Source organism: Suricata suricatta, chromosome 9 (genome assembly GCF_006229205.1).
Source record: "Suricata suricatta isolate VVHF042 chromosome 9, meerkat_22Aug2017_6uvM2_HiC, whole genome shotgun sequence".
In the NCBI taxonomy this organism is placed as follows: Eukaryota; Metazoa; Chordata; class Mammalia; order Carnivora; family Herpestidae; genus Suricata; species Suricata suricatta.
The window spans coordinates 7,780,394-7,800,910 of NC_043708.1; the positions used below are offsets into that span (position 1 = coordinate 7,780,394).

At 53.0% G+C, this 20,517-nt stretch overlaps 1 protein-coding gene across 1 annotated transcript in view; it reads right to left on the reverse strand.

The window, feature by feature from the left end:
• Positions 1 to 602: 602 nt before the first annotated feature.
• The window catches only part of C9H14orf132 (chromosome 9 C14orf132 homolog), a 60,269-nt gene continuing 40,354 nt past the window's right edge, over positions 603 to 20,517 (reverse strand). Inside the window, exon 3 of the mRNA XM_029952098.1 lies at positions 603 to 7,598. Within this exon, the coding sequence (XP_029807958.1) occupies positions 7,374 to 7,598 (225 nt within the window). The 3' untranslated portion in view covers positions 603 to 7,373. The remainder of the gene's footprint in view (positions 7,599 to 20,517) is intronic.

The following is a 20,517-nucleotide window of genomic DNA, read 5'->3' on the forward strand; positions in this document are numbered from 1 at the left end:
CTCTGAGCCCAGCCGGATTCCCATCCTGGTCCTGCCATTCACCAGCTACATGGTCTTGGGCAAGAAACCTCTCCCTGCCTCAGTTTCCTCATCTGTAAAAACATAAACAGCATAACAACAGTACCTACAGTGTATAGCTGTGGAGATGAAGTGGGTTACTGTTATGTAACGAGCTCAGAACTACAGAACACCTAGTAGGTGTTTGCTGTCACCGGTGAATTAATGAGACTACTAAGTGCGCACCCACTGTCCCGTGTTGCACTGCAATTTATCTGGGCTGGTCATTCAGATATCGCTCATTTGTTCCCCGAATGTCTGCTGGGTGCCCACCGGGCGTGAGCCGGGCACGTGCGAGGCGCGGGGGATTCGGAAGTTGAGTAACATCCCCTTTGCTTGTGGAGGACTCAGGGCAGAGGGCTACCGATGGGTAAGCCGATGTAGCTTCTGGGATCTGGTACAGGTGTGGGCCGGGGTGACTGGGAGGGGTGTGGGGAGGAGGGTGGGGCAGAGGGAGCACCAGGACGGAGGTGACCTGGAGCCGACGAGCCAAGTGGACAGCATCCTTTAGCTTAAAGCCCAGGTTGGAGGCAGACACGTAGAAGTTAAAGTTTTTTCTTTTTTAATGATCATAATAGAAAACAACAAGAGGAACAGTGCTAACAGTCAAAAGGTCACGATTCTACAGCCACATTTTTACATCCATCAAGGTTAGATATTTTTAATCCAAAGAGCACACTGAAGCCCTACATTAAGAAATCACCTTTTCACTGTAGTAAAAGTTAGTGATCTTGTGAAACCGGGGGCAGAGGGTGAGGGGTTGAGTAGCAAAGGATTACAAGAATAGTCAAAATACCTTTTTATTAAGTAAACTACTTACAAGTTGATTATGAAAACAGTAGTAGGACACACAAACGCTTCTGGTTCTCTGTGCGTAGAGAATTGGTATCTGGAGAGCGGCTAGTTACAAGAATAAGGTTTCTGTAAAACGTTAAATAGTACAAAGTGTTAATATGCCTTCAACAGGGGGAAACGGGGTGGGACACGTGGAAAAGGGTCAAAAGCAAGGGAGGATGTAGGTTTGCCCCAAGGCTGTTAGGCAGGTCCTCCCCCTCCATCCCTTCTAAGCTTCCCCCCCAACCCCCCTCCCCAGCAATGCTCCTCAGATGCATTAACGGGAGGTCAGCTCCCTCAAGGTCCTGGAGACCAAAGTTACTGGGACAAGTTCAGCCCGACGCTCCCATCCACTTTGCAGTAGTTCTTCTATCCAAGCTGAGTCTCCCCATGAAAACCCCGAGATGGTGGGAACGGAGCATCCGTGGATCCCCAGAGGACATGCTTGACGGTGGACCACTGCCCTTGGCTAGGACTCTCTGAACTTGGGGCAGTCGCTGTTGACACCGCTATTGCCCGGAAGGGCTCTGATTTACTCCAGGACTCACAGATGGGGGAAGTGGAGCTTTGGAAGAGACCCAGAGTTTTGGATTCAGAGATGGTATTGCCCAGTGCCGTGTTTCCCCACCTCAGCACTGTTGGCATTTTGGGGTCCGATCATTAATTCCTTGTTACTGGGGGAGGGGTAGGGGGGGGTTCAGCAGCATCACTGGCTTCTGTCCACTAGATGCCAGTAGAACACCACCCCCCACCACATTGTGAAAAGCCAAAATCGGCTCCCGACATTGCCAAAGGTCTCCGAAGGACAGAATTTTCCGAGGTTGAGAACCGCTGGCTAATGGTTCAGCAGCTTTGCCATGGAGATGCCCTGGGCTCCAGACCCCACTCTCCTGCCGAGCAGCCTGACCCGGTAAACTCTTCCAAACTTCTGCAACACTCAGTTCCGTCAAGTGTAGAAAGTCTGGAAACTTCCTTCCTGCCAGCTTACAGAGCGGTGGTCAGAACCATCTGGATTGCTGGGACAGCGGTTTGAAATGGACGTGCGGTGATTCTCCCATTCCCTAAGACATCGGTGGGACACACACTGGGGTCACGGTGGCTGCTTAGCCACATGGGGGGGTGGCTTGGTGGAGAATGAGGGCTCTAGATTTCCACAAGTGCCCTGCAGAGATACCTTGTCGGGATTTACTCCCAAGGCCAGAGGGGTCTCAGACCTCCTTCTGGAAGGCGGGAAGTCAGCCTGCAAAAGGACCCAGAGGCAGAGGCTGGGCCTCTTGAAGCAGCTGAAGGGCCTGTTCTGGGCAGGCGCCCATCCGCACCTCGGCCAGAAGGCGGGTGCAGGGTACATCCTGGGCACTGTGAGGCCCGTCCAACCGCTCCAAGGGATTTCTCTGCCTTTATTACCCATCTTGGTAGAACACTGATGCCTTTCACAGAGACTCAGAGCAAACATCACAGACTTATGGTCCAAAATTTACCTAGCCAATTTTACATGCTTTCACTTTCCCGACAGGTAAACTTTGCTCACTCTGGGCCAATCGCTCTTCTCTCCGGTCACTGTGGCTTGCACTACAATGTCCCCTGTCAACCCCCCTCCCCAAAGGGGCAAGAACATGCTCAAGGTCTAATTTTGGAAGTGACGTTCTTGGAACATCTATCTGGTCACTGTTTAATTCTGATTACCCGAATTTCTTGGAGAGGCTCCTTTTTCCAATTGGAGATTATGAACTCTGTCTCTCTGGGCTTTTAAGCACGCAGCTCAGCCAGCCCGTCCTGCGTCCCTGTCACTGAATGACCGAGACCAGGGGCCGGCAGGGGCAGGCCAGCACAGAGCATTCAGGTTGACTGCTCCCTCTGGCCTCCTGAGCACAGCTTCTTGGCCGTTTCCTCTTCACGGCGGCCCAGCCCACCTAGGACTTGCTCTGGGGACGGTCAAGGGCATGTGCCCAGATATGGTGTGGGGGCAACAGGTGGCAGAGAGCATGATGCCTGCCCCGGGGCTGGAGTTCACACCCAGGGCCACCCCTGCGCTCCCCAGTGAATACACTGGGTGGTGGTGCCCTGGGCCAGGCAGCCGGACACTTGCCAGGTCTCCCATCAGTAACCGTGTGGCCCCAGTTGTCCTCCCAAATATTGGCTCCTGATTGGAGGCTCTCTGACACCTCTTTCCCACTGCGAGGTTCTGAGCCTGACAAACTCATGTGCACCATTCCTGCCCCTTTCTAGCACCTTCACCTGAAGTCTGCTATCCGGGACCCCAACAGCCCCAGCCTCAGAGCCCCCCATTCTGGGATGGTCCCTTCCAGGGGGCTCCCCTTAGAATGCATGCAGGCAGGGAGACACAGGGTTAACTACCCAGCCTGGTGAGCCAACAGAGTTGGAGGTGAATCACAGCTCCCTTGATGTGGGTTTCCAGGCACATGAGCCTGGCCTCAGTTTTATTAACAGAAGAATGGGTCAATGATTAATGTGTACTTCTCCGTACCTCACTTCTGCCCCCCGAGGGGTGACTCGAGAAGTGAATGAGATGCAAACAGAGCACGGCACAAGGAACAGGTGCACAAGAAATGACAACAGTAAGGATGATAATTCTTCATAATATCACTACTAATGCTGAAAGAAGATCATGCTCCTGAAGAAGAGTGACATCTGTCTGGAAGGAATCGGGCAGCAGCGCAGAGGACAGTGGAGTTTTTACAGTCCCTATGGAGGGATTCCCACATACACTAGTGGTCTGGCCACATCCAAGCCTTCCATTTAGAACAGGCTGGAAGACGGCTTATTGACTCTCCAACCAAGTGTACCAACCTGCCCTCCTAACGTTCTCCCCTGGGTTTCAGGAAACTCCTCAAAGGACACAGAACAATCTCTCTCTGGGGCAGGGGGCAGGTAGGGGAGGTTGGGGAATCTCACGTGCCTCTTAACCTTGATCCCACAGGGAAGGGAGGGATAGCAGAGCGATCATCTTGCCCAGGCCTGCACAGGAAGTGGGATCCCCTAGGGACACACCTGCCCGAAGTGTCTTCTGGCCTCCCCTCCAAGCTCCTGTGACTCAGGCCGTCCTAAAGCAGGTGCTGCTCTGGGCAGTGAAGTGTCCCACATGCAAACAGACACAGGTGTGGGATACCCGTGGCTTGCAGAGGGGACACGGGGAGGCATGCGGAGGCCCAAGCATTAAGAGCATTCTGGCAAACGCAGGACCTCTTCCCTGAAGGGCAAGAGGCAAGCCCTTCTTCTCAGTGCTGGCTCGTCGGGTCAAGGTGGGCTCTGGGGCCAACCTCACCCAGAACGGGAGCTCCAGGCAGGGGCCTCTGTCCCTCCTGCTCAGGACCACCCTGGGGCTCAAGAGAACGCCCGAGCCTGGGCTGGAGTCTCTCCTGCGGCCCAGACTGTCCCCCTCTCCTGGGCGATTCCGGCGGCCTGCGCCTCACTTCCTGTGTGGGCCCCTCTGTTGGACTCCAGGTCTCGGCCAAGGTCCTTCGGCATGGTCCCAAGAAAGCTGCTCTCTGGAAATTTCTGTGGCCACATAAAAAGGCTTGTGCTCAACTTTAAAGAGGGGAGCAGACAATAGGGACCGCCATCCCCAAAGCCTGGCACAGAGCGGTCAGTGGGCAGGGGACGAGTGTGCCCCGCTCTCAGGTCGGTCAGACTTCTGCCTGTGGAGGAAGCCAGAGCTGGCCCAGGCCACACCATGGCATGGGACCTTGGGGAATGGCCTCTTTAGGCCCAGAGCCTGGCTTAAATGTGCCAGGAGGTGCCAGCCAGCCACTGAAGGCAACATGGTGTGGTAGGAAGAGACTGACTTTAGGGCCCGATGGTCCAGACTCAAATCGCAGCTTTCACCTTCATGCTGTGTGGCCTTGGGCAAACTCCTTTGAGCTCCTGGTCCCGTATCTATGTATCGGAGCACTGATGCTGGAAGGTAACTGTACAGATTAAATATGTGCACGTGAGTCTAGCACAGTGCCCGGACCCAGGGCTCGGACGATGCCTCCTGTCCATTACCTCACATCTAAGATGGAACCCAGCTACGTACGGCAGGAGGGACAGGACAGCTCACTCTCTGGCTGGCAATCTGTCCTTTACCCTTCACTGGACATTCACATGCACATCTATCCTCACTGGTATTTTAGTGATGGTGGGAGAAAAAAACACAGAGAAAAACACCATAGGAGACTTCACAGAATGCAAAGTTTGGACAAGATGGTCCCTAAGGCTCCTGGCCTCGTGTCTATGGCCCTGATGCTGAATACAGAGAAATACTTGAGAGTTGAATTTAACTGGCATGTATGCCAGGGGGAAAGAAAGTCTTCATGGAGGAGACCCCTGTGCCCAGAATTTTCCAGAGAACACGGGGTCTGCCAGGGCTGCCCTGGATGTTTGGTCTTCCTTAAGAGCTAGGACCACACTACCCACCCCGCCTCTTCCCCATCACGGTACACAGAACCCTCTCTCCCTTGCCGTGGCCCCAGGCCATTTGGGGAACAGGGAGATGCTGCCTGCCTCTTTTCGGGGCTGCAGGCTCCTCTGGGGACATGGGGTCAGAAAGTGAGGCATCAGGGCATCTGGGCTGGAGTGACCTCCTGGCATGGCCTTGGCTCTCTGACTCTGGACCTCCATGAAGACACCCACTGAAAAAAAGGACCTTGCTCAGGGGGCGGACGCGGGCGCCTGACACAGGGAGGGGTCTGCTGGAGAAGCAGCCGGGTGATGGGCACACACAGGCTAACCCCCGGCCCGGCCTGGTCCTGCAGAGAGTGGAGCCCTGTCGGCGATCCCAGGAGGAGCCCCGGCAGAAGGTCCCACGTCCCTTCTCCTCCTCCGCAGAGCTCACGCCAGCTCTCCAGGCTCCTGACCTCCCCACTTGAGCCGAAGCATTTATGGCCGCACGCGTGGCTGCAGTGACAGATGTGGCCAAGAAGAACTGGCGGCCGTCTGCCCGCACCGTCTGGTAATCCTGTTACCACCGAAGCCCAGCACCAGCCTCCCAGACGAGTGAGTGGCTGCCTGTGGGCAACTGGGATGTCCCTTTGCCTGGTATCAGGAATGCTCGTTTCTCCTGAGACCACGGGGACACGTCCAGCCTTTTTGCAATTGTCCCCAAACGGTGCCACGGCTTCTCACCCTGTCTTTCCGGGTTCTCAGCCACGGAGGAGGGGTGTGTGCCATTCATTTTCTTCTGCACGGCAAAGGGAGAGAGCCACTCCTGGTCTTCAAGTGAGGGAGCCCGAAGGTGAGCCTCTCTCACTCTGGTTGGCACAGGGGTGCTGTCTGGGGACCATGCAGGGGCCTTTTCTAAGGACAGAAGAAGAGTGAGCCCTTTTCAATGCTGCCCCCTCCCCAGAGCAAGTCCCATCCTGCTCTGGTCTTCACATGGGGGCTCCCTTGCTTGCCAGGCCCCCCTTGGCCACTGATCTGGAGGAACCTAAGGAGACTGACAGAGCGCAGTCACGCCTGTGAGAGAACGTGGGAGCCACGCCGAGGGTCAAAGGCGGGTGTCTGAGCACCTTGCCTTCCTTGCACAGCTTCAAGACCCTCTGGGCCTTCTCCCCCAGGGCAGCTGAGAAGCAGGCCTTCGCTCAACAGACTGCTTGGTGGGGGCCTGGAGAACCCTGACCCGACTCAGAAAATGTCCCTCCTGCTCCGACCACCCCAGTAATCCGTCCTGTGATCCCGGAAGTCACACCTCTCCCTCCCACCCGTCAGAAGATGAGGGGGCGTGAGCCCCGCCATCTAAAATTCCATGATTTCTCAGAGATGAAAGCATCTTCACGGGGGTGGTCTGAGGACTTGACTCCTTGGCAGATCTAAAGCTTAAAGGCTCTTCTTTTTTTAAAAAAGAAGAGAAAGTCTGTCTAGCAGATAACCCCCTGTCCCTGGAAGTCCTACCCGTCCTTGGGTTTTCTGATGCATCTGGGTCTCGAAAGGGGACAAATGACTGGTGACGGAGGAGCCCTGTCCAAGTCAAACGAGGAATGTTCCACGGCTCGGCTAATCACCGCCGATGTTCCAGAGGGCTGAGCGGCAAGCCAAGGCCGTTCAGGGAACACTCTGGTTCTGCGGGCAGCTGCTGCCTGGCACCTGACACCCCAGGTGTGAGAAGTTGGCATAAAAACAAGACACGTGTGTGATTATTTACTGCCAGCAAGCAGTTGACCACGTTCACATGTCAAACCTGCCTGTTCCTTCCCGACTCACGTTCTCGGAATGAAGTTTCAAGAATTTCTCAATTTGTTCCTCGAAGGCTCAGCGCCCGCCTGGCCTCCGGAGGCTGGAAATTCACACTCCTTTGTTTTCTGGATGGGCTGGACCACAGCAGAGAACAGGGGAAATCAGGGCTGCTTGGCCCTGAAGAGGCCGTGCACCTGGTCAGAACTCCTGATTCCAGAACGTGGGCGCAGCCAAGGCCAACAGCGACAGTGCTCGGAGCAGAGCCCGCCCTGCTGCGAGCCCGGCCTGGGGGCTCGCGGGCACCCCGGGGCTCAGAAGGTGAAGGCATACACCACCCCAACCACCACAATGTTCCCCAGGGTCGCTATGATGGCGATCCAGAGTAAGACTGCGTCGTTGGAGGACCGCGGAGGCTCCTCCGGCTGGCCCTGGCCATTGGAGGCCGCGTGGACGTTGGTGGAAGAGTTAAAGAGCGAGTACTCCGTGCTGAAGTCCTCATTGGGCGAGTCCATGAAGGCACCTCCCATCATGGGCAACTGCGGAGAGGGAGAGAGAGAATTAGCCTAGGCCCGTGGGGCTCTCCTTGTGTTTGTTACCATCGCCAGTGCCCATTTTAAGCTATAAAAGTTAGTATTGACCGCAGTGCCTGGAGGCAGACACGCGCATGCCCATTCAGCAGCAGGGCAGCTCGCCCAGGCAATCTGCGGGATTTACAGACAGCACCCCCCTCTTGCGGCCACGCCCCTCCAAAGACCCGCCCATTCGATGACCACGCCCCCTCAAAAAACTGTGTCCCCAGTGGCCACGCTCCTTCTAAAGGCCACGCCTTCCACGCCAGCCTGGATTATAAAATTTATTCCTTTCTCTCTGCATTGAAAAGTCACGGTGCTCTGCACAGAACATTAAGGAAGTATAAGAGAGGCTAAAGAAAAGGAGAATCCGCCTTGCCACTTTAGGATAATCCCTGTCAACGCTGCAATATTTTCCTTTTGAATCTTTTTCTGTGTGTGTATGTGTGTATGTGAGAGAGAGAGAGAACATATTTAAGCATGTGGTTTAACAGTCCCATATAAAAGGTCCATTGAAGTACCATTTTAACCATTGTATCCTATTCTACCACAAGTACAAGCCGTAATTTAACCACCCCCCTAGGGTTGGAGAGCTAGGAATTTCTATTTTTTCCCCCTATTATAACTAATGCCCTGATAAACATCCCGTACATACATTTCGGGGTGCAAACATGCTTGCTCATGCATTTTTATTTATCGGGGGTGAGCTCCCAGCTGTGGAACTTCTGAGTCAATGTTTACGAACATTTCCCTGTGCACAGGGATGCATTCCCCGGAAGAGGGGACACCAGCATGTCCGCACCCCAGAGATCGGAGGAAAGGCTCCAGCCTGGTGAGGTGGGGAGGTGCTGACCCTCCACGCAGCCATGGAGAGACCCCTCCCTGCTCCAGCCCAGGAAACCAGGGTCCAGGCTTGCCAGGCCCTTCCAGATCACTCCAACGGCTGATGTGCCAACCCCAGGGTGGGCTTGGGCAACTATTAGGCCCATGATGTTTGTTTTGGATGGCACCCAAATGAAGGAGCACTGAAGCTTTCCTTCAACACACGCTTCCGAAGGCCTACTACTACTGGCGTGAAGCCTGGCAGGCTTAGGGAGTGTGCAAGAGATTTTCAAATACTCTCATTTAGAGGCGCCTGGATGGCTCAGTTGGTTGGGCAGCCGGCTTTGGCTCAGGTCATGATCTCACGGTTTGTGGGTTTGAGCCCTGCATTGGGCTCTGTGGTGACAGCTCAGAGCCTGGAGCCTGCTTCTGATTCTCTGTCTCCTGCTCTCTGCCCCCCATCACCTTGCTTGCACTCTCTCTCTCTCTCTCTCTCTCTCTCTCATACACACACACACACACACACACAAATAAATAAACATAAAAAATAATATAAAAAACTCTTATTTAATCACTCAGCTATCCTGTTGGAGGTATCACTATATCCCCCTTTCACAGATGGGTAAATAGAGGTCAGGACTACAGTGCTACTTCATGGTGGAGTCAGGACCAAGAGTCTGTCTGGCTGTGGAGCCCGGTGCCTCCTCCTCTGCACGCAGCTGACCCGACTCCAGGGTCAGACTCCACATTGGGGCTTAGAGATGTGAAGGTCACTGCCCCCAGGAAGACTCGGGCCACAGGGGAACAAACTAGGGGCCATTTCACTCAACCACTCATCTTTCAAATACATAGGAGGGGTGTACTAATTAGGTGCCCCTGCTCCTGACTCTGGTCACAGCGGTGGGCAAGACAGATGGGCCCCTGCTTTCGGGGCCCCCACTCCAGTCCGGGGATGAGCCTGCAGGGACAGGAGGGGGGCGCAGCGAGGGAAGATGAAAGGCAGGACATCTGACTGCAGCACAAGCCATCAGGACCCCCACAGGGAGGCCACCTGCAGGCAGGTCTGTGTTCGGCCCGCCCGAATCCCAGAAACTTCTATGGGATCAGAGGAGATTGGCGTTTCATCCATAACCCAGCTCCGTCCTTTATTTAGGTGGGGACCTGCCAGCTGTCAGCCTGGGGGTGTAGTGACAGGAGGGGCACTGGGCACCTCGGGACATGCCAGGGGCCCAGCCTTGGGGGCAGTGGTTACAGGCACGTGTCCACTGTATGTGAACACAGCCAGTGCTGCACTTACATATGCGTGCGTTAGAGGTAAGCAGTATTTTAAATGAACACGTTGAATTAAATTAGCATATTTAGTATATATTAGTAACTATAATGATGAACACAAATGAAATAGCAGTTGATATATGTTCTACAAAAAATACAACTACGAGTTTCAGTAGGAGAGCTGTGACCTCCTCTTGCCCCCACGCAGGTGACAGGATGGGTTGCAGCCCAATCAGGCACAGCCCTAAGCGGGGCTGGGAGCTTCTGGCCTGCGGGGAGGGCCCAGGGCCTTCCGGTTCAATCCATTCCTGCTTTAGAGCTCACCCAACGGTCCTCTCCACTGGAGCCCTGCCCCCCACATGCCTCCAAGACCACGCCCCGTCCTGGCGGCCACCCGTCCCAAGACACAGTCCCACTCTGCTTCCCCAGCGGAGTCCCTACAGCCTTTGCAAGGTCTGGCACGCAGTGGTGCCTAATACATGCCTGTTCACTGACTGATGAATGACAGCCTCTCTCAGTTGGGACAAATAGCTATCACTGTGACGTTGGTTGGCGGCCTGTCCAGCATCTCCCCGCGGCCCTGACTTCCACCCCCTGCCAGGGTCACATAGGGCAGCAGGTTCCTCCTGCCCACCCGCGGCAGCCAGCGCCCCAGCCCCCCCAGGGGGGGGCCACCTTCTCTAGTGTCTTCCCATGACCGCCTACAGCGGGCTGAGGTGAGGCCCCGGGCAGGCTCTGCTGGTGGCCTCTTGGACAGCGGGCTGCGGCCAGGGCAGGGAGCTGCACTTTCTGCCTCCCCATGAACCTGGACTTGTTTGGCACGGCCTCTGCTGGGCCACACCCACAGAGTTATCCCACACCTCAGTGTCCCCACTAGCCGCCTCTCCGTCCCTCTCCCCCACCCCTGCTCCCCTCCCCACCCCGCTGTGCAACGAGACGGCCCTTCCATCCTGCTGTGGTCTCTGGGGACTCCGGTTCCCGCTCGTCTCCTTCAGGGAGCACCAGCTCGATGGGTATTTTCATCTAACCCCTGGAGTAAAGGGGGAAACTAGTCAGAGCTTCTGTTGTGGGGAGGAGACAGCAGTCCCAGGTGGACCTGACCCCGGTGCCACCACCGCCCCACCCGGGGGCCACTGCCTCAGCTGGCTCTCCGCCCAGCTCCCTCCCACCCTGCAGCCCCTCCCTGCCCTCTGCCCCCCTGCGCACATTTACTGCCCCTGCGTCCTCTCCCACGGCAGCCTTAACGGGTTGCTGCACACGCAGGTCAGAACTCTGATGTGGGACTCTCTGGCCTCAGTCAAAGCGTCTGCTGTGGTCCCGGGGCTTCCCAGCTCCCAGAGGCACCCATGTTGGCCGATGGGCCCTTCCTCTGTCTCCCAGCCTGCAGTGTCGCATCTTCCAGCCTCTCTCCGACCCTCCTGCTCCCCTCATGTGGGGACCCTGGTGATCACACTGGACTCACCCGGATAATCCAGGGTCACCCCCGATCTCAGGGTCCTTAACCTTAAACACACCTGCGCGACTCTTTGCCCTTCTCTTCAGTGGAACCAGCAGGATTCTTGCAAGGAGGGAATAAAATCAAATGTGATAAAATGTGGCGCACGATAGTCACCCAGTAAATCCTCAAATCTCTCCTTTTATCATTCTTGTAGAAATTCAGACCCAGAAGCTTCACGTACATCTCCTCTCCAGCTGCTTAAGCTGAAGGGAGGGAATGGGGAGCCTGGCGTCTCCAGTTGTGTGCATTTACGCGATCAATTAATCAGACACTCGTTCGCAGGTGCAGCAGTCCACCCTCCTGCTCCCCAACTTATGTTCAGGCTGAGAGATGTCCAAGTCCGGCCAGCAATGTCATCCAATCCATCTGGCTGGGGTGTTTGGTTCTTTTTCTGATGCTTTCTTTCCTTTGTTACACAGACTCGGCATTCAAAGTGCCAGGACAGACACGAAAAAAAGATTGAATGGCAAAATCTTGTGTATAGAAAGCAAACCGACACGAAGGTCTTTTGCATCCCTTGGAAGTTGGGAAGGGCTGGGAAGACCAGGAGGACTCATGGTCAGAGTGAGGGGTGGTGGCTGGAGTCAGCCCAGAAGCAGGTGGTGACAGAAGCAGCTGGAAGGTCCCTTGGCAATGTGCCCCTCTCCCACCCTGGGGGGTGGCAACGAGGCCCTTCTCACACCAGTGAGTGGGTGCAGTCACTAGCCCCCTGGGAATGGAACCCTTGGGTGAGGTTTTGGCACAGAGCAGATTTGGGGGTTAAGGCTCCCAACTTCAAACCCTGGAAGGGCTACCCTGCAGAAGAGAGGGGCCCCCAGAGGCAGAACAAGAGCCTCAGTGTCTTGTTGCTGAGTCATACTCCCTGTCAGGATGGCACAGGGTAGGGCAGGGGTGGAGGAGCAGGGAGCTCATTTCGCAGTTGGAGGAGATGGTCACATCCAGGTTAAAAGAAAATCTGTTGGCTTGTTGAGGAGGGGACAACCAGGACAAGTCAAGGTTCAAGGTCGGTGTTTCTCAATAAAGGCTGTGCTTCTTGAGCATATCTTCCAGGAAGGCAGGGACCTTCCCTGTTTCCCACCGGATCCCCAGTGCCTAGAACAAAGCAGGTGCTCAAAAAATATTTGGTGAACGAACCAATTCCAGCACCACCAGCCAAGAATTCGGAGGGCACACTGAGATTCAGCCTAGAGCCAACATTTCCTGGTTGGGTGATCCGAGCCCATTTCTTAACCTGTCCAAGGCTCCGGATTCTCACCAAAACACAGGGAAACACCAAACACTGCCTTGTAAAAGGGAGTGGCCAGCAGGTGTGAAATGCTTTCTGAGGGGCGGGAGGAGGCAAGTCGCAAGAGAAACTCAGGTAGCTTTCTTGAAATTAAAAACATGCACGCAGACTACTCTGTATAATGCCTGGATCCACACATACGAAGTCAAGGTTTAAACACGAATTGTGAACATATGAGCCAGACTCACTATGACCGTTGCCTCAGAGAAAAGGCTTGCGGGCAACTGCTGTCGTCTTTAATACCTTATCCTAAGAAAAGAGGAGCAAACATGTTGAAATATTAAAAATAGTCTTTTTTGGTCACTGAGCATATGGGCGTCTGTTACTTTTTGGTATTTTTATTTATTTTTTTATATTTTATTTCTTTTGAGAAAGAAAGGGAAAGAGGATTGGTGAGCGGGGGAGGGCAGAGAGAGAGAGGAGAGAGAGAATCTCAAGCAGACTCCTGACTATCAGCTCAGAGCCCAACTAGGGGCTCAAACCAAGAACTGTGAGATCAAGACCTGAGCTGAAACCAAGAGTTGGGTGCTCAACTGACGGAGCCTCCCAGGTGCCCCACTTTAAAAAAAATTTTTTAACATGTATTTATCTTTGAGAGACAGAGAGAGACAGAACACAAGTTGGGGAGGGGCAAAGAGAGAGAGGGAGACACAGAGCCTAAAGGAGGCTCCAGGCTCTGAGCTGTCAGCACAGAGCCGGATGCAGGGCTTGAACTCACAGACGGCAAGATCATGACCTGAGCCGAACTTGCACGCTTAACTGACCGAACCACCCAGGTGCCCCTGGTATTTTTAAACTTCTAACATTAAGAATAATGCTTTGAACACAGGTAGGTCCTGGACAAGGTGGTCATGATCACCTGCGGACCCGGCGGCTCTCTGAAGCCAGAGGGGTGCCCCATCCTCGGGGTCCCCGTCTCTCAGGGTTGGAGTCACACTATGTGGCATGTGGGAGCCTAGCGAGGTGTGGAGGGGTTCCAAGAAGGTGTGGCTGTTGTGGGCCCGTCCCTGCACAGCAGAGCTGCTCCGAGGAGGGGGCTGGCCCCCAGGTCCGCATCTGTTCCTGCTGAGGAGAGGGAGATTGGGTAAATCTCCCCCAAGCAGGGCCTCGCCAGAGGAAGGAACAGAAAATGCTTTCAGAAGGAAAATCTTCAAAGCCTGGAAACCAGGGGTGGCCCTGGCCGACACTTCCTGAATAATGCCCAGGCTTCAGAGGAGGGAACTGGAGACACAAAGGGCGTTTGTTGCTGGAGGCACTGTGCAGTGGGCTTGCTGGCCACATGCTGGTTTCCACCAGACCTTCCTCCCTTAACAGGCCCTCCTCAGGCCCCTGGGGCGTCCTGGCCTGGCCACAAGTAGGATCTGATGCTTCTGGGCTGTGGATTTCAAAGTGACTTTCACACAGTGGGGGGAAATGGGTAAAAATAACCATATTGTCCCCGTCCCCAGGAGGTGGTGGCCAGGACACCTGGGTGCTCACCTTGCCAGAGCCGCCATCTCCCTCTCTGAGCCTCGCTTACCTGGGGGAGGCTCAGGTGAATATTCGCCAAGGCCAAGCCCAGAGCTCAGAAGCCCTCATCAGACATGAAGAAAGCCAAGGTCAGGTGTAGACGGTCCTAATGTGAGAGCCGTGTGGAGAGGGCTGGCGGACAGGCCCTTGGAGAACATCCTCCCTCAGTTAAATCTGAATTTCAGAGAAGTAATAACAAAATCAGTGGTTAGTGTAAAAAATATCACACTGGACATACTTACAGCAAAAAACTTTACTGAAAAATTCTCTGACATTCAGGTTTATACCTGGGCCTCCTGTGTTTTCATTTGCTAAGCCTGGCAACTCTGTGCGTGGTCGCTCTGAGGGGCGGCTGCAATTTCAGAGTCCGTGCAGGGGACCATGCCCTCAGTCTCGTCCCTCCTGGGCATGCCATCTGCAGCCCCAGCTTTCTGGGTGGCCTTGTTCACTGGAAAGTTCCAGGGATGCCTCTGGGCCAGCCTGCAAGCATTAGAAAGGTGATTTCTCTCATTACTAACTCCCAGAGCGTCTCTGTGATCCAAATCTCAAGGCTGGGTTCATTGAGAGGGCCATCCATCCATTCGTTACTCACTCAACAAACACTAAACGCCGACTCTGCGTTCCCCAGGGATGCCAAGGGGAAACAAACACTAAACGCCGACTCCTGCGTTCCCCAGGGATGCCAAGGGGAAACCTGACTCTGACCTTGGAGGGCCTGACATTTAACAGGAATACAGACGGACACACAGTCCTACAATGGCATTTCATGCACTTTGACAGAGACGAGAGAAAAGCAATGGATCTCACAGCCCGAGGTAGGGCAGCCTGTGGTTAATTCCTTGAGGAATCAGGCATGAGGCTCTGTTCCTTTCTGGCTGTGTGACATGAGCAAGTGACTCCCCGTCTCTGGGCCTCCGTCTGCTATCTGTAAGATGAGGATAATAACGGGAACCACGTGCTGTGGGATGAAATACCACATCCTGGCTTTAGGGCTCAACACCCGGGGGGCCCCTAAATCTAAGTACCATCCTCCCTGTCATCCCTGGGTGGGCCCCAGCCACTCTGGGCACAGAGCCAGGCCTGCTCCCCTCTCGGGGCCTTGCCATCGCGGGGGCTTTTTCCGTTGTCTCCATTTTCCACTTCCGGATCTGGGCAACTGTAAGTGAATTCCACTAGGGGCACGAGAAAGAGGAGAGAGCCACCGCAAGATAAAGAGCGGTCCCCTAACCACGTCTTCTGACCCGCAGGGGCGGTGCGTCCGAGGACAGAGAAAGGTGGGTGAGGACTCCACGGACCCCCACAGATGGGTCTCCCCTGGATCAGAACCACACCCCAGCCGCAGGGCCCTGATCTCCTGCCTCAGGGTGAGGGGGGCCGAGACCGTGCAGGGGTGCCTGCCGGAGACACTCCCAGGAGGGTGTGCAGCCCTGGCCCCAGGGCCCCTGTGCGTACTGGGTGTGGCCACCTCTACCTCTGGGTCTTTTTCCTGCACAAACACGGGACGCTAGCTCTGCACCCAGGGATCCTTAGGAAACAGTTAAAATACAATGAAAAGGCTTCTGGTGCCGGTCAGGCAGAGTAGGCCCATGACAGAGCCCAACTAGGAACTCTGGGCGGCCCGAACCGGGGATCCAGGACTCCCGTGCCGTGAGCCTTGGCAGGTGCGCAGGGCGGGAGGAGGGACTCTGAGGACTCAGGCATGGTGATCTCGCTGCCGTTCTATCTCCCCAGCTTGGACAGCAAAAGCCCTAGGGGACACCCTTTTTCCAGACAGAAGGTAGAGAATGGGGCTCCTGGGAGCCAGAGAGTTTGCGGAAATTCCCATTTTCAAGAGGAAACCCTTCTCTCTGGCCCTGGGAACTGATGAACGGGCCCTTGAAGTCTTAGGAGTGTGGGGGAGTTCCTCTTTTCCTTTCTCCTCTCTCCTCTCTCTCCTCTCTCCTCTCTCTCTCTCCTCTCCTGCTTTGCCCAGTGGGCATCCTAGAAGTGCAGAGCCGTGCAACACACAGGGCGATCAAGTTGACAGAAACTCGGACTCTCACTTGCAGGGTTAGGAAAGAAGGCCTCTGGGAGCCACAGAGTATCCCAGGGGGAGAGGGTGGGGCGAAGGGATCCCCTAATTCTGCTTGGGCCCTGCACACATTGTGGGCTCACTCCGTGGTGTGCACGCAGGTGAGGGACCCAAAGACGTGTAAAGAAGGCTTTGCCAACGGGAGGGAGACAGAACGCCCTGTCCAAGTCCAGATGCGCTCCTGAGAGGGAGCTGTCCTGGGCAGAGCCGAAGAGCATCGCCCGCGGCTCACCAGTCAGACAGATGCTGGGACCACACCGCCCGCAGAAGGTGGGGAAAAATCTTCTGCGACAAGAAATCTCCACGCGGTCTCCCTGACAAATTCTACCAAGCCTGTAAGGAAGAATCATGCCAATGCTACATTCTGTCTTGTTTTCCAAGAAACAGAAGACAGAAAGACACTTCCCAACTCTTTTTATGGAATCCTTCCTAAATCAGGTTAACGATGCCAACCCTACCCTGCTACCAACATCAAAGATATGGCAAGAAAAGAAAATTGAAGATCAGCATCCTAATTGGGCAGAGACAAAAAGAGACAACAGGCATTGGCAACCGAATCCAGGAATGCATAAAAAGATAATGCACTTTTTGTTATCCGGGTCGACATTTCTAAAGTCAGTTAATGTAATTCATTACACTAACGGAAGTAAAAAGAAACAAACAGAATCGTATCGATGCTGCAGAAAAACCATTTGACAAAATAAACATCATTCATGGTAAAAAATTCTTAGCAAACTAGAAATAGAAGGGAACACCCTAAGTCTGACAAAGACCATCTACAAAAACAAAAAACCAACACCACCACCAGCAACAACAAAAACCAACTTAGAGCTAACATCATACTTAAAATATTTAAAAAATTGGGCACCTGGGTGGCTCAGTAGGATGAGCATCCGGCTTCGGCTCAGGTCATGATCTCATGATCCGTGGGTTCAAGCCCCGCATCGGGCTCTGTGCTGACAGCTCAGAACCAGGAACTTGCATCACATTCTGTGTCTCCCTCTCTCTCTGCCCTTCCCCTGCTTGTGCTCTGTCTCTCAAAACTAAATAAACATTTAAAAAATTTTAAATATTAAAAAAAAACAGTGTATGTCTAGAGTCAAGCAATGAACAATTAGAGTTTTTAAAAAAAGTTCCATTTAAAGAGCACCAAAAAATTAAAGCACTACCTATAAATCTAACAAAACATGAACACGATCTGAATGTTCAAACAGCAAAATACTGATGAGATAAATCAAAGACTAGCTCGATAAACAGAGAGAAGAGTATGGTCATGAGCTGGAAGATTCAATATTGTCAAGATGTGAGGTCTCCCCCAAACAATATAGAGATTCAATGTCATGCCAATCAAAATTCTAGCCGGCATGTTTGTAGATATAGACAAGCTGATGCTAACATATGTTTTCCAAAGCAAAGGACCAAATATGGCCAAAAAGGAACAGGTAGGATGAACTCACAGTAGTACTTCATTTCAAGACTTACTATGTGACGGCTCCTGAAAACAATGCCACCTGTAACGTATAGATGTGGAGCAGAACAGAGCCCACAACTCTGGATTGGTTAAAGAATGATTAACGTAGTTGCAGGAAGGACATATCGTAAGGACTCCGCGGGGGCGGCTGCTCTGTGACACGAGCCGGGCAGCCGGGACGCCTGGCCCGCCCTGGGCCGAACGCCACCTGCTTCTTTGGTGTCGACTTCTCCGTGTCCTCGGAGACCACCTGAGCAGATGAAACGTACTGATTATGCCTGATCAGCCACACGGACCTGCCTGAGCAAGCTGTGCCTGTCTCATGAGATCACTCTCTGGACACTAAAACCAATCTTGGCATCTTGCAATGATGAACTATCATAGTCTCAATAAATGTGGGACTGCGGAGTTGTTTGGGGAACAGTTGTTCTGGGCTGTGTGGCGAGTGGCGCCCGAACAGGGACCTGAAGCGAAATCCGGAGAAGCAGCCCCGACGTGGTTTTTTCTGCACGGCCGCGTCTGTCTCCGCTGGTGAGCTGTGGGCACTTATCAGAGGGCATGGGTGACTTTGAAAGCACAAACCACGGTCGCCCTTACATGTGTTTATTAAGACAGCTCCTAAAGGCCGCTGGAGCGAGAGTCAGCGAGGGCAAACTTCTGGAGCTTTTACAGGTCATTAAAGAACACTGCTCCTGGTCCCCTGCACTAGGGACTTTAGATCTGCAGACCTGGGAAAAGGTGGACATGAGCTTACGACGCCGCATGCCAACAAGAAACCTATTCCAATGACAATACGGTCCACTTGGTCGCTTATCCGCTCCGTTCTGGAGCCCTTGCAGACACGTGAGTCTGACAGCGACGATGAATCCGATACTAACACAGAAAAGGACGGCCCAGCAGAGGCATCCCAGAAAGGACTGGTATAAATAAACTGACTCTAAAAGAAACTCAAGGTGAGGAATTTCCTCCTCCACCGCCATTACAGGCAGAGAAAATGGAAACATGTTTTACTATGCCAAAGCCGTCAGCTCGGCCTTTGTGTGACAGATGCAGGACATCCATCCTGTCTCCTGTACAAAAGGGACTATTAGAGGCACAGAAAAATGGGGATTTAGATGCCTTGCATTTTCCATTTCCAGTCACTCTTCGAGAGCATATTGCTCCCGGTCAGGATCCTAATCACCCTGATGGTGTATTTGAGGCTATTCAGGAGCTTTTCCATTTAAAATATCAGAAGAACTTAAGCAGGCAACACAAAATTATGGTGCTAATTCACCGTTCACGCACAGCATGATTCAGGGCGTGGCGGAAGGCAACCGTCTCCTACCGACTGATTAGTCTTTGCTGGCAGGAACCGTGTTGTCCTCTAGTGAGGTTTTACAATTTAGAACCTGGTGGCAGGACCAGGCTGAAACAGCCGCAGCCCATAATAGTGCTAATAACACCCCCATATCCTTAGATCAACGTATGGGGGTTGGTCCCTGGGCGAGAGTACAGGGTCAAGTGCAAATGAATGATCAAGCGGTTGAACAACTTAGACAATGCTGTCGGTGCTCCTGGGAAAAGATGGAATCCGAAAGCTCAGCCACTGCCGCCGTTCAGAAAATAATCCAAGGCGCAAAGGAGTCTTATCCTGATTTTATTGCTAGATTGCAGGAGGCTATTAAATGACAGACGAATAATCTTTTTTTTAATGTTTTTTATTTACTTTTGAGAGACAGAGAGAGAGACAGTATGAGCAGGGGAGGGTCAGAGAGAGAGAGAGATAGAATCTGAAGCAGGCTCCAGGCTCCGAGCTAGCTGTCAGCACAGAGCATGACGCGGGGCTCGAACCCATGAACGTGAGATCATGACCTGAGCCGAAGCCGGAGCTTAACTGACAGATCAATAATCTTGAGGCAGCAGACACCATCCTGCAACTGTTGGCATATGAAAATGCTAACACTGATTGTAAAAAGGTGATCGAGCCATTTAAAGGCAAAGGCACCACAGCTGACTACATCAAATTATGTCAAGGGGTTGGAACAGAAACTTACAAAGCAGACCTACTGGCACAGCCATGGCAAATTTCAATCATACAAAACTCAAAGGACAATGTTTTCATTGTGGGCGATCAGGCCATACCAGAGCTCAGTGTAAACAAAAAGGAAAAGTTCTCTCAAAGGCTTATAAAAATAATGCAACTGACATATGTGCTACGTGCCGCAAAGGAAATCATTGGGTCAATCAATGTCATTCTAAATTTCATAAAAATGGACCTCCCCGATCGGGAAACTTGCCTCGGGGCAAGCTCTTAGCCCTGAAAGCAAAGAGGGCTCCCTCTCCTCAACTCCTGACATTTCCAGCTGCCTCACCATTTTAAATTTGCTACATGCAACCCAAGGAAGTGCTGGTTTAGATATTCCCAGTCCTGTGGACCTCACACCGTTACCTGCTACAGAGCCTATAAAAATTCCTACCTGTCTTTCTGGGCCACTGTCAGAAGGGACCACCGGACTTCTCTTAGGGAGTTCTGGTTCATACTGGGTTATTGACTCAGATTATAAAGGAGAGATATTAGTCCTAATGTGTACCTCGGTCCCTTATCATTTTAAAAAAGGAGATCCTATTGCACAATTACTACTTCTCCCCTGCTTTAAAGGACAATATATGAATAAGTAAAGACATGCCGGAGGATTTGAAGCACAGGGAAGGCCAGCACATACTTAATTTAAAAATTATACCAAGACAAACTTATTTGTTATGTTAAAATTCAAGGAAAACCTTTTTCTGGATGGATGGACACGGGGGCAGATGTCTCCATCATTAGTTCTCAACACGGGCCTAAAAAATGGCCGTGTGGCCTGGCCTCTATCACTGTCACTGGACTAGTTCAGGTGACTAATGTGCATCAAAGCTTAAATATTCTTCCATGTGAAAGACCTGAAGGACAAAAAGGATATTTGCAACCCTATATCA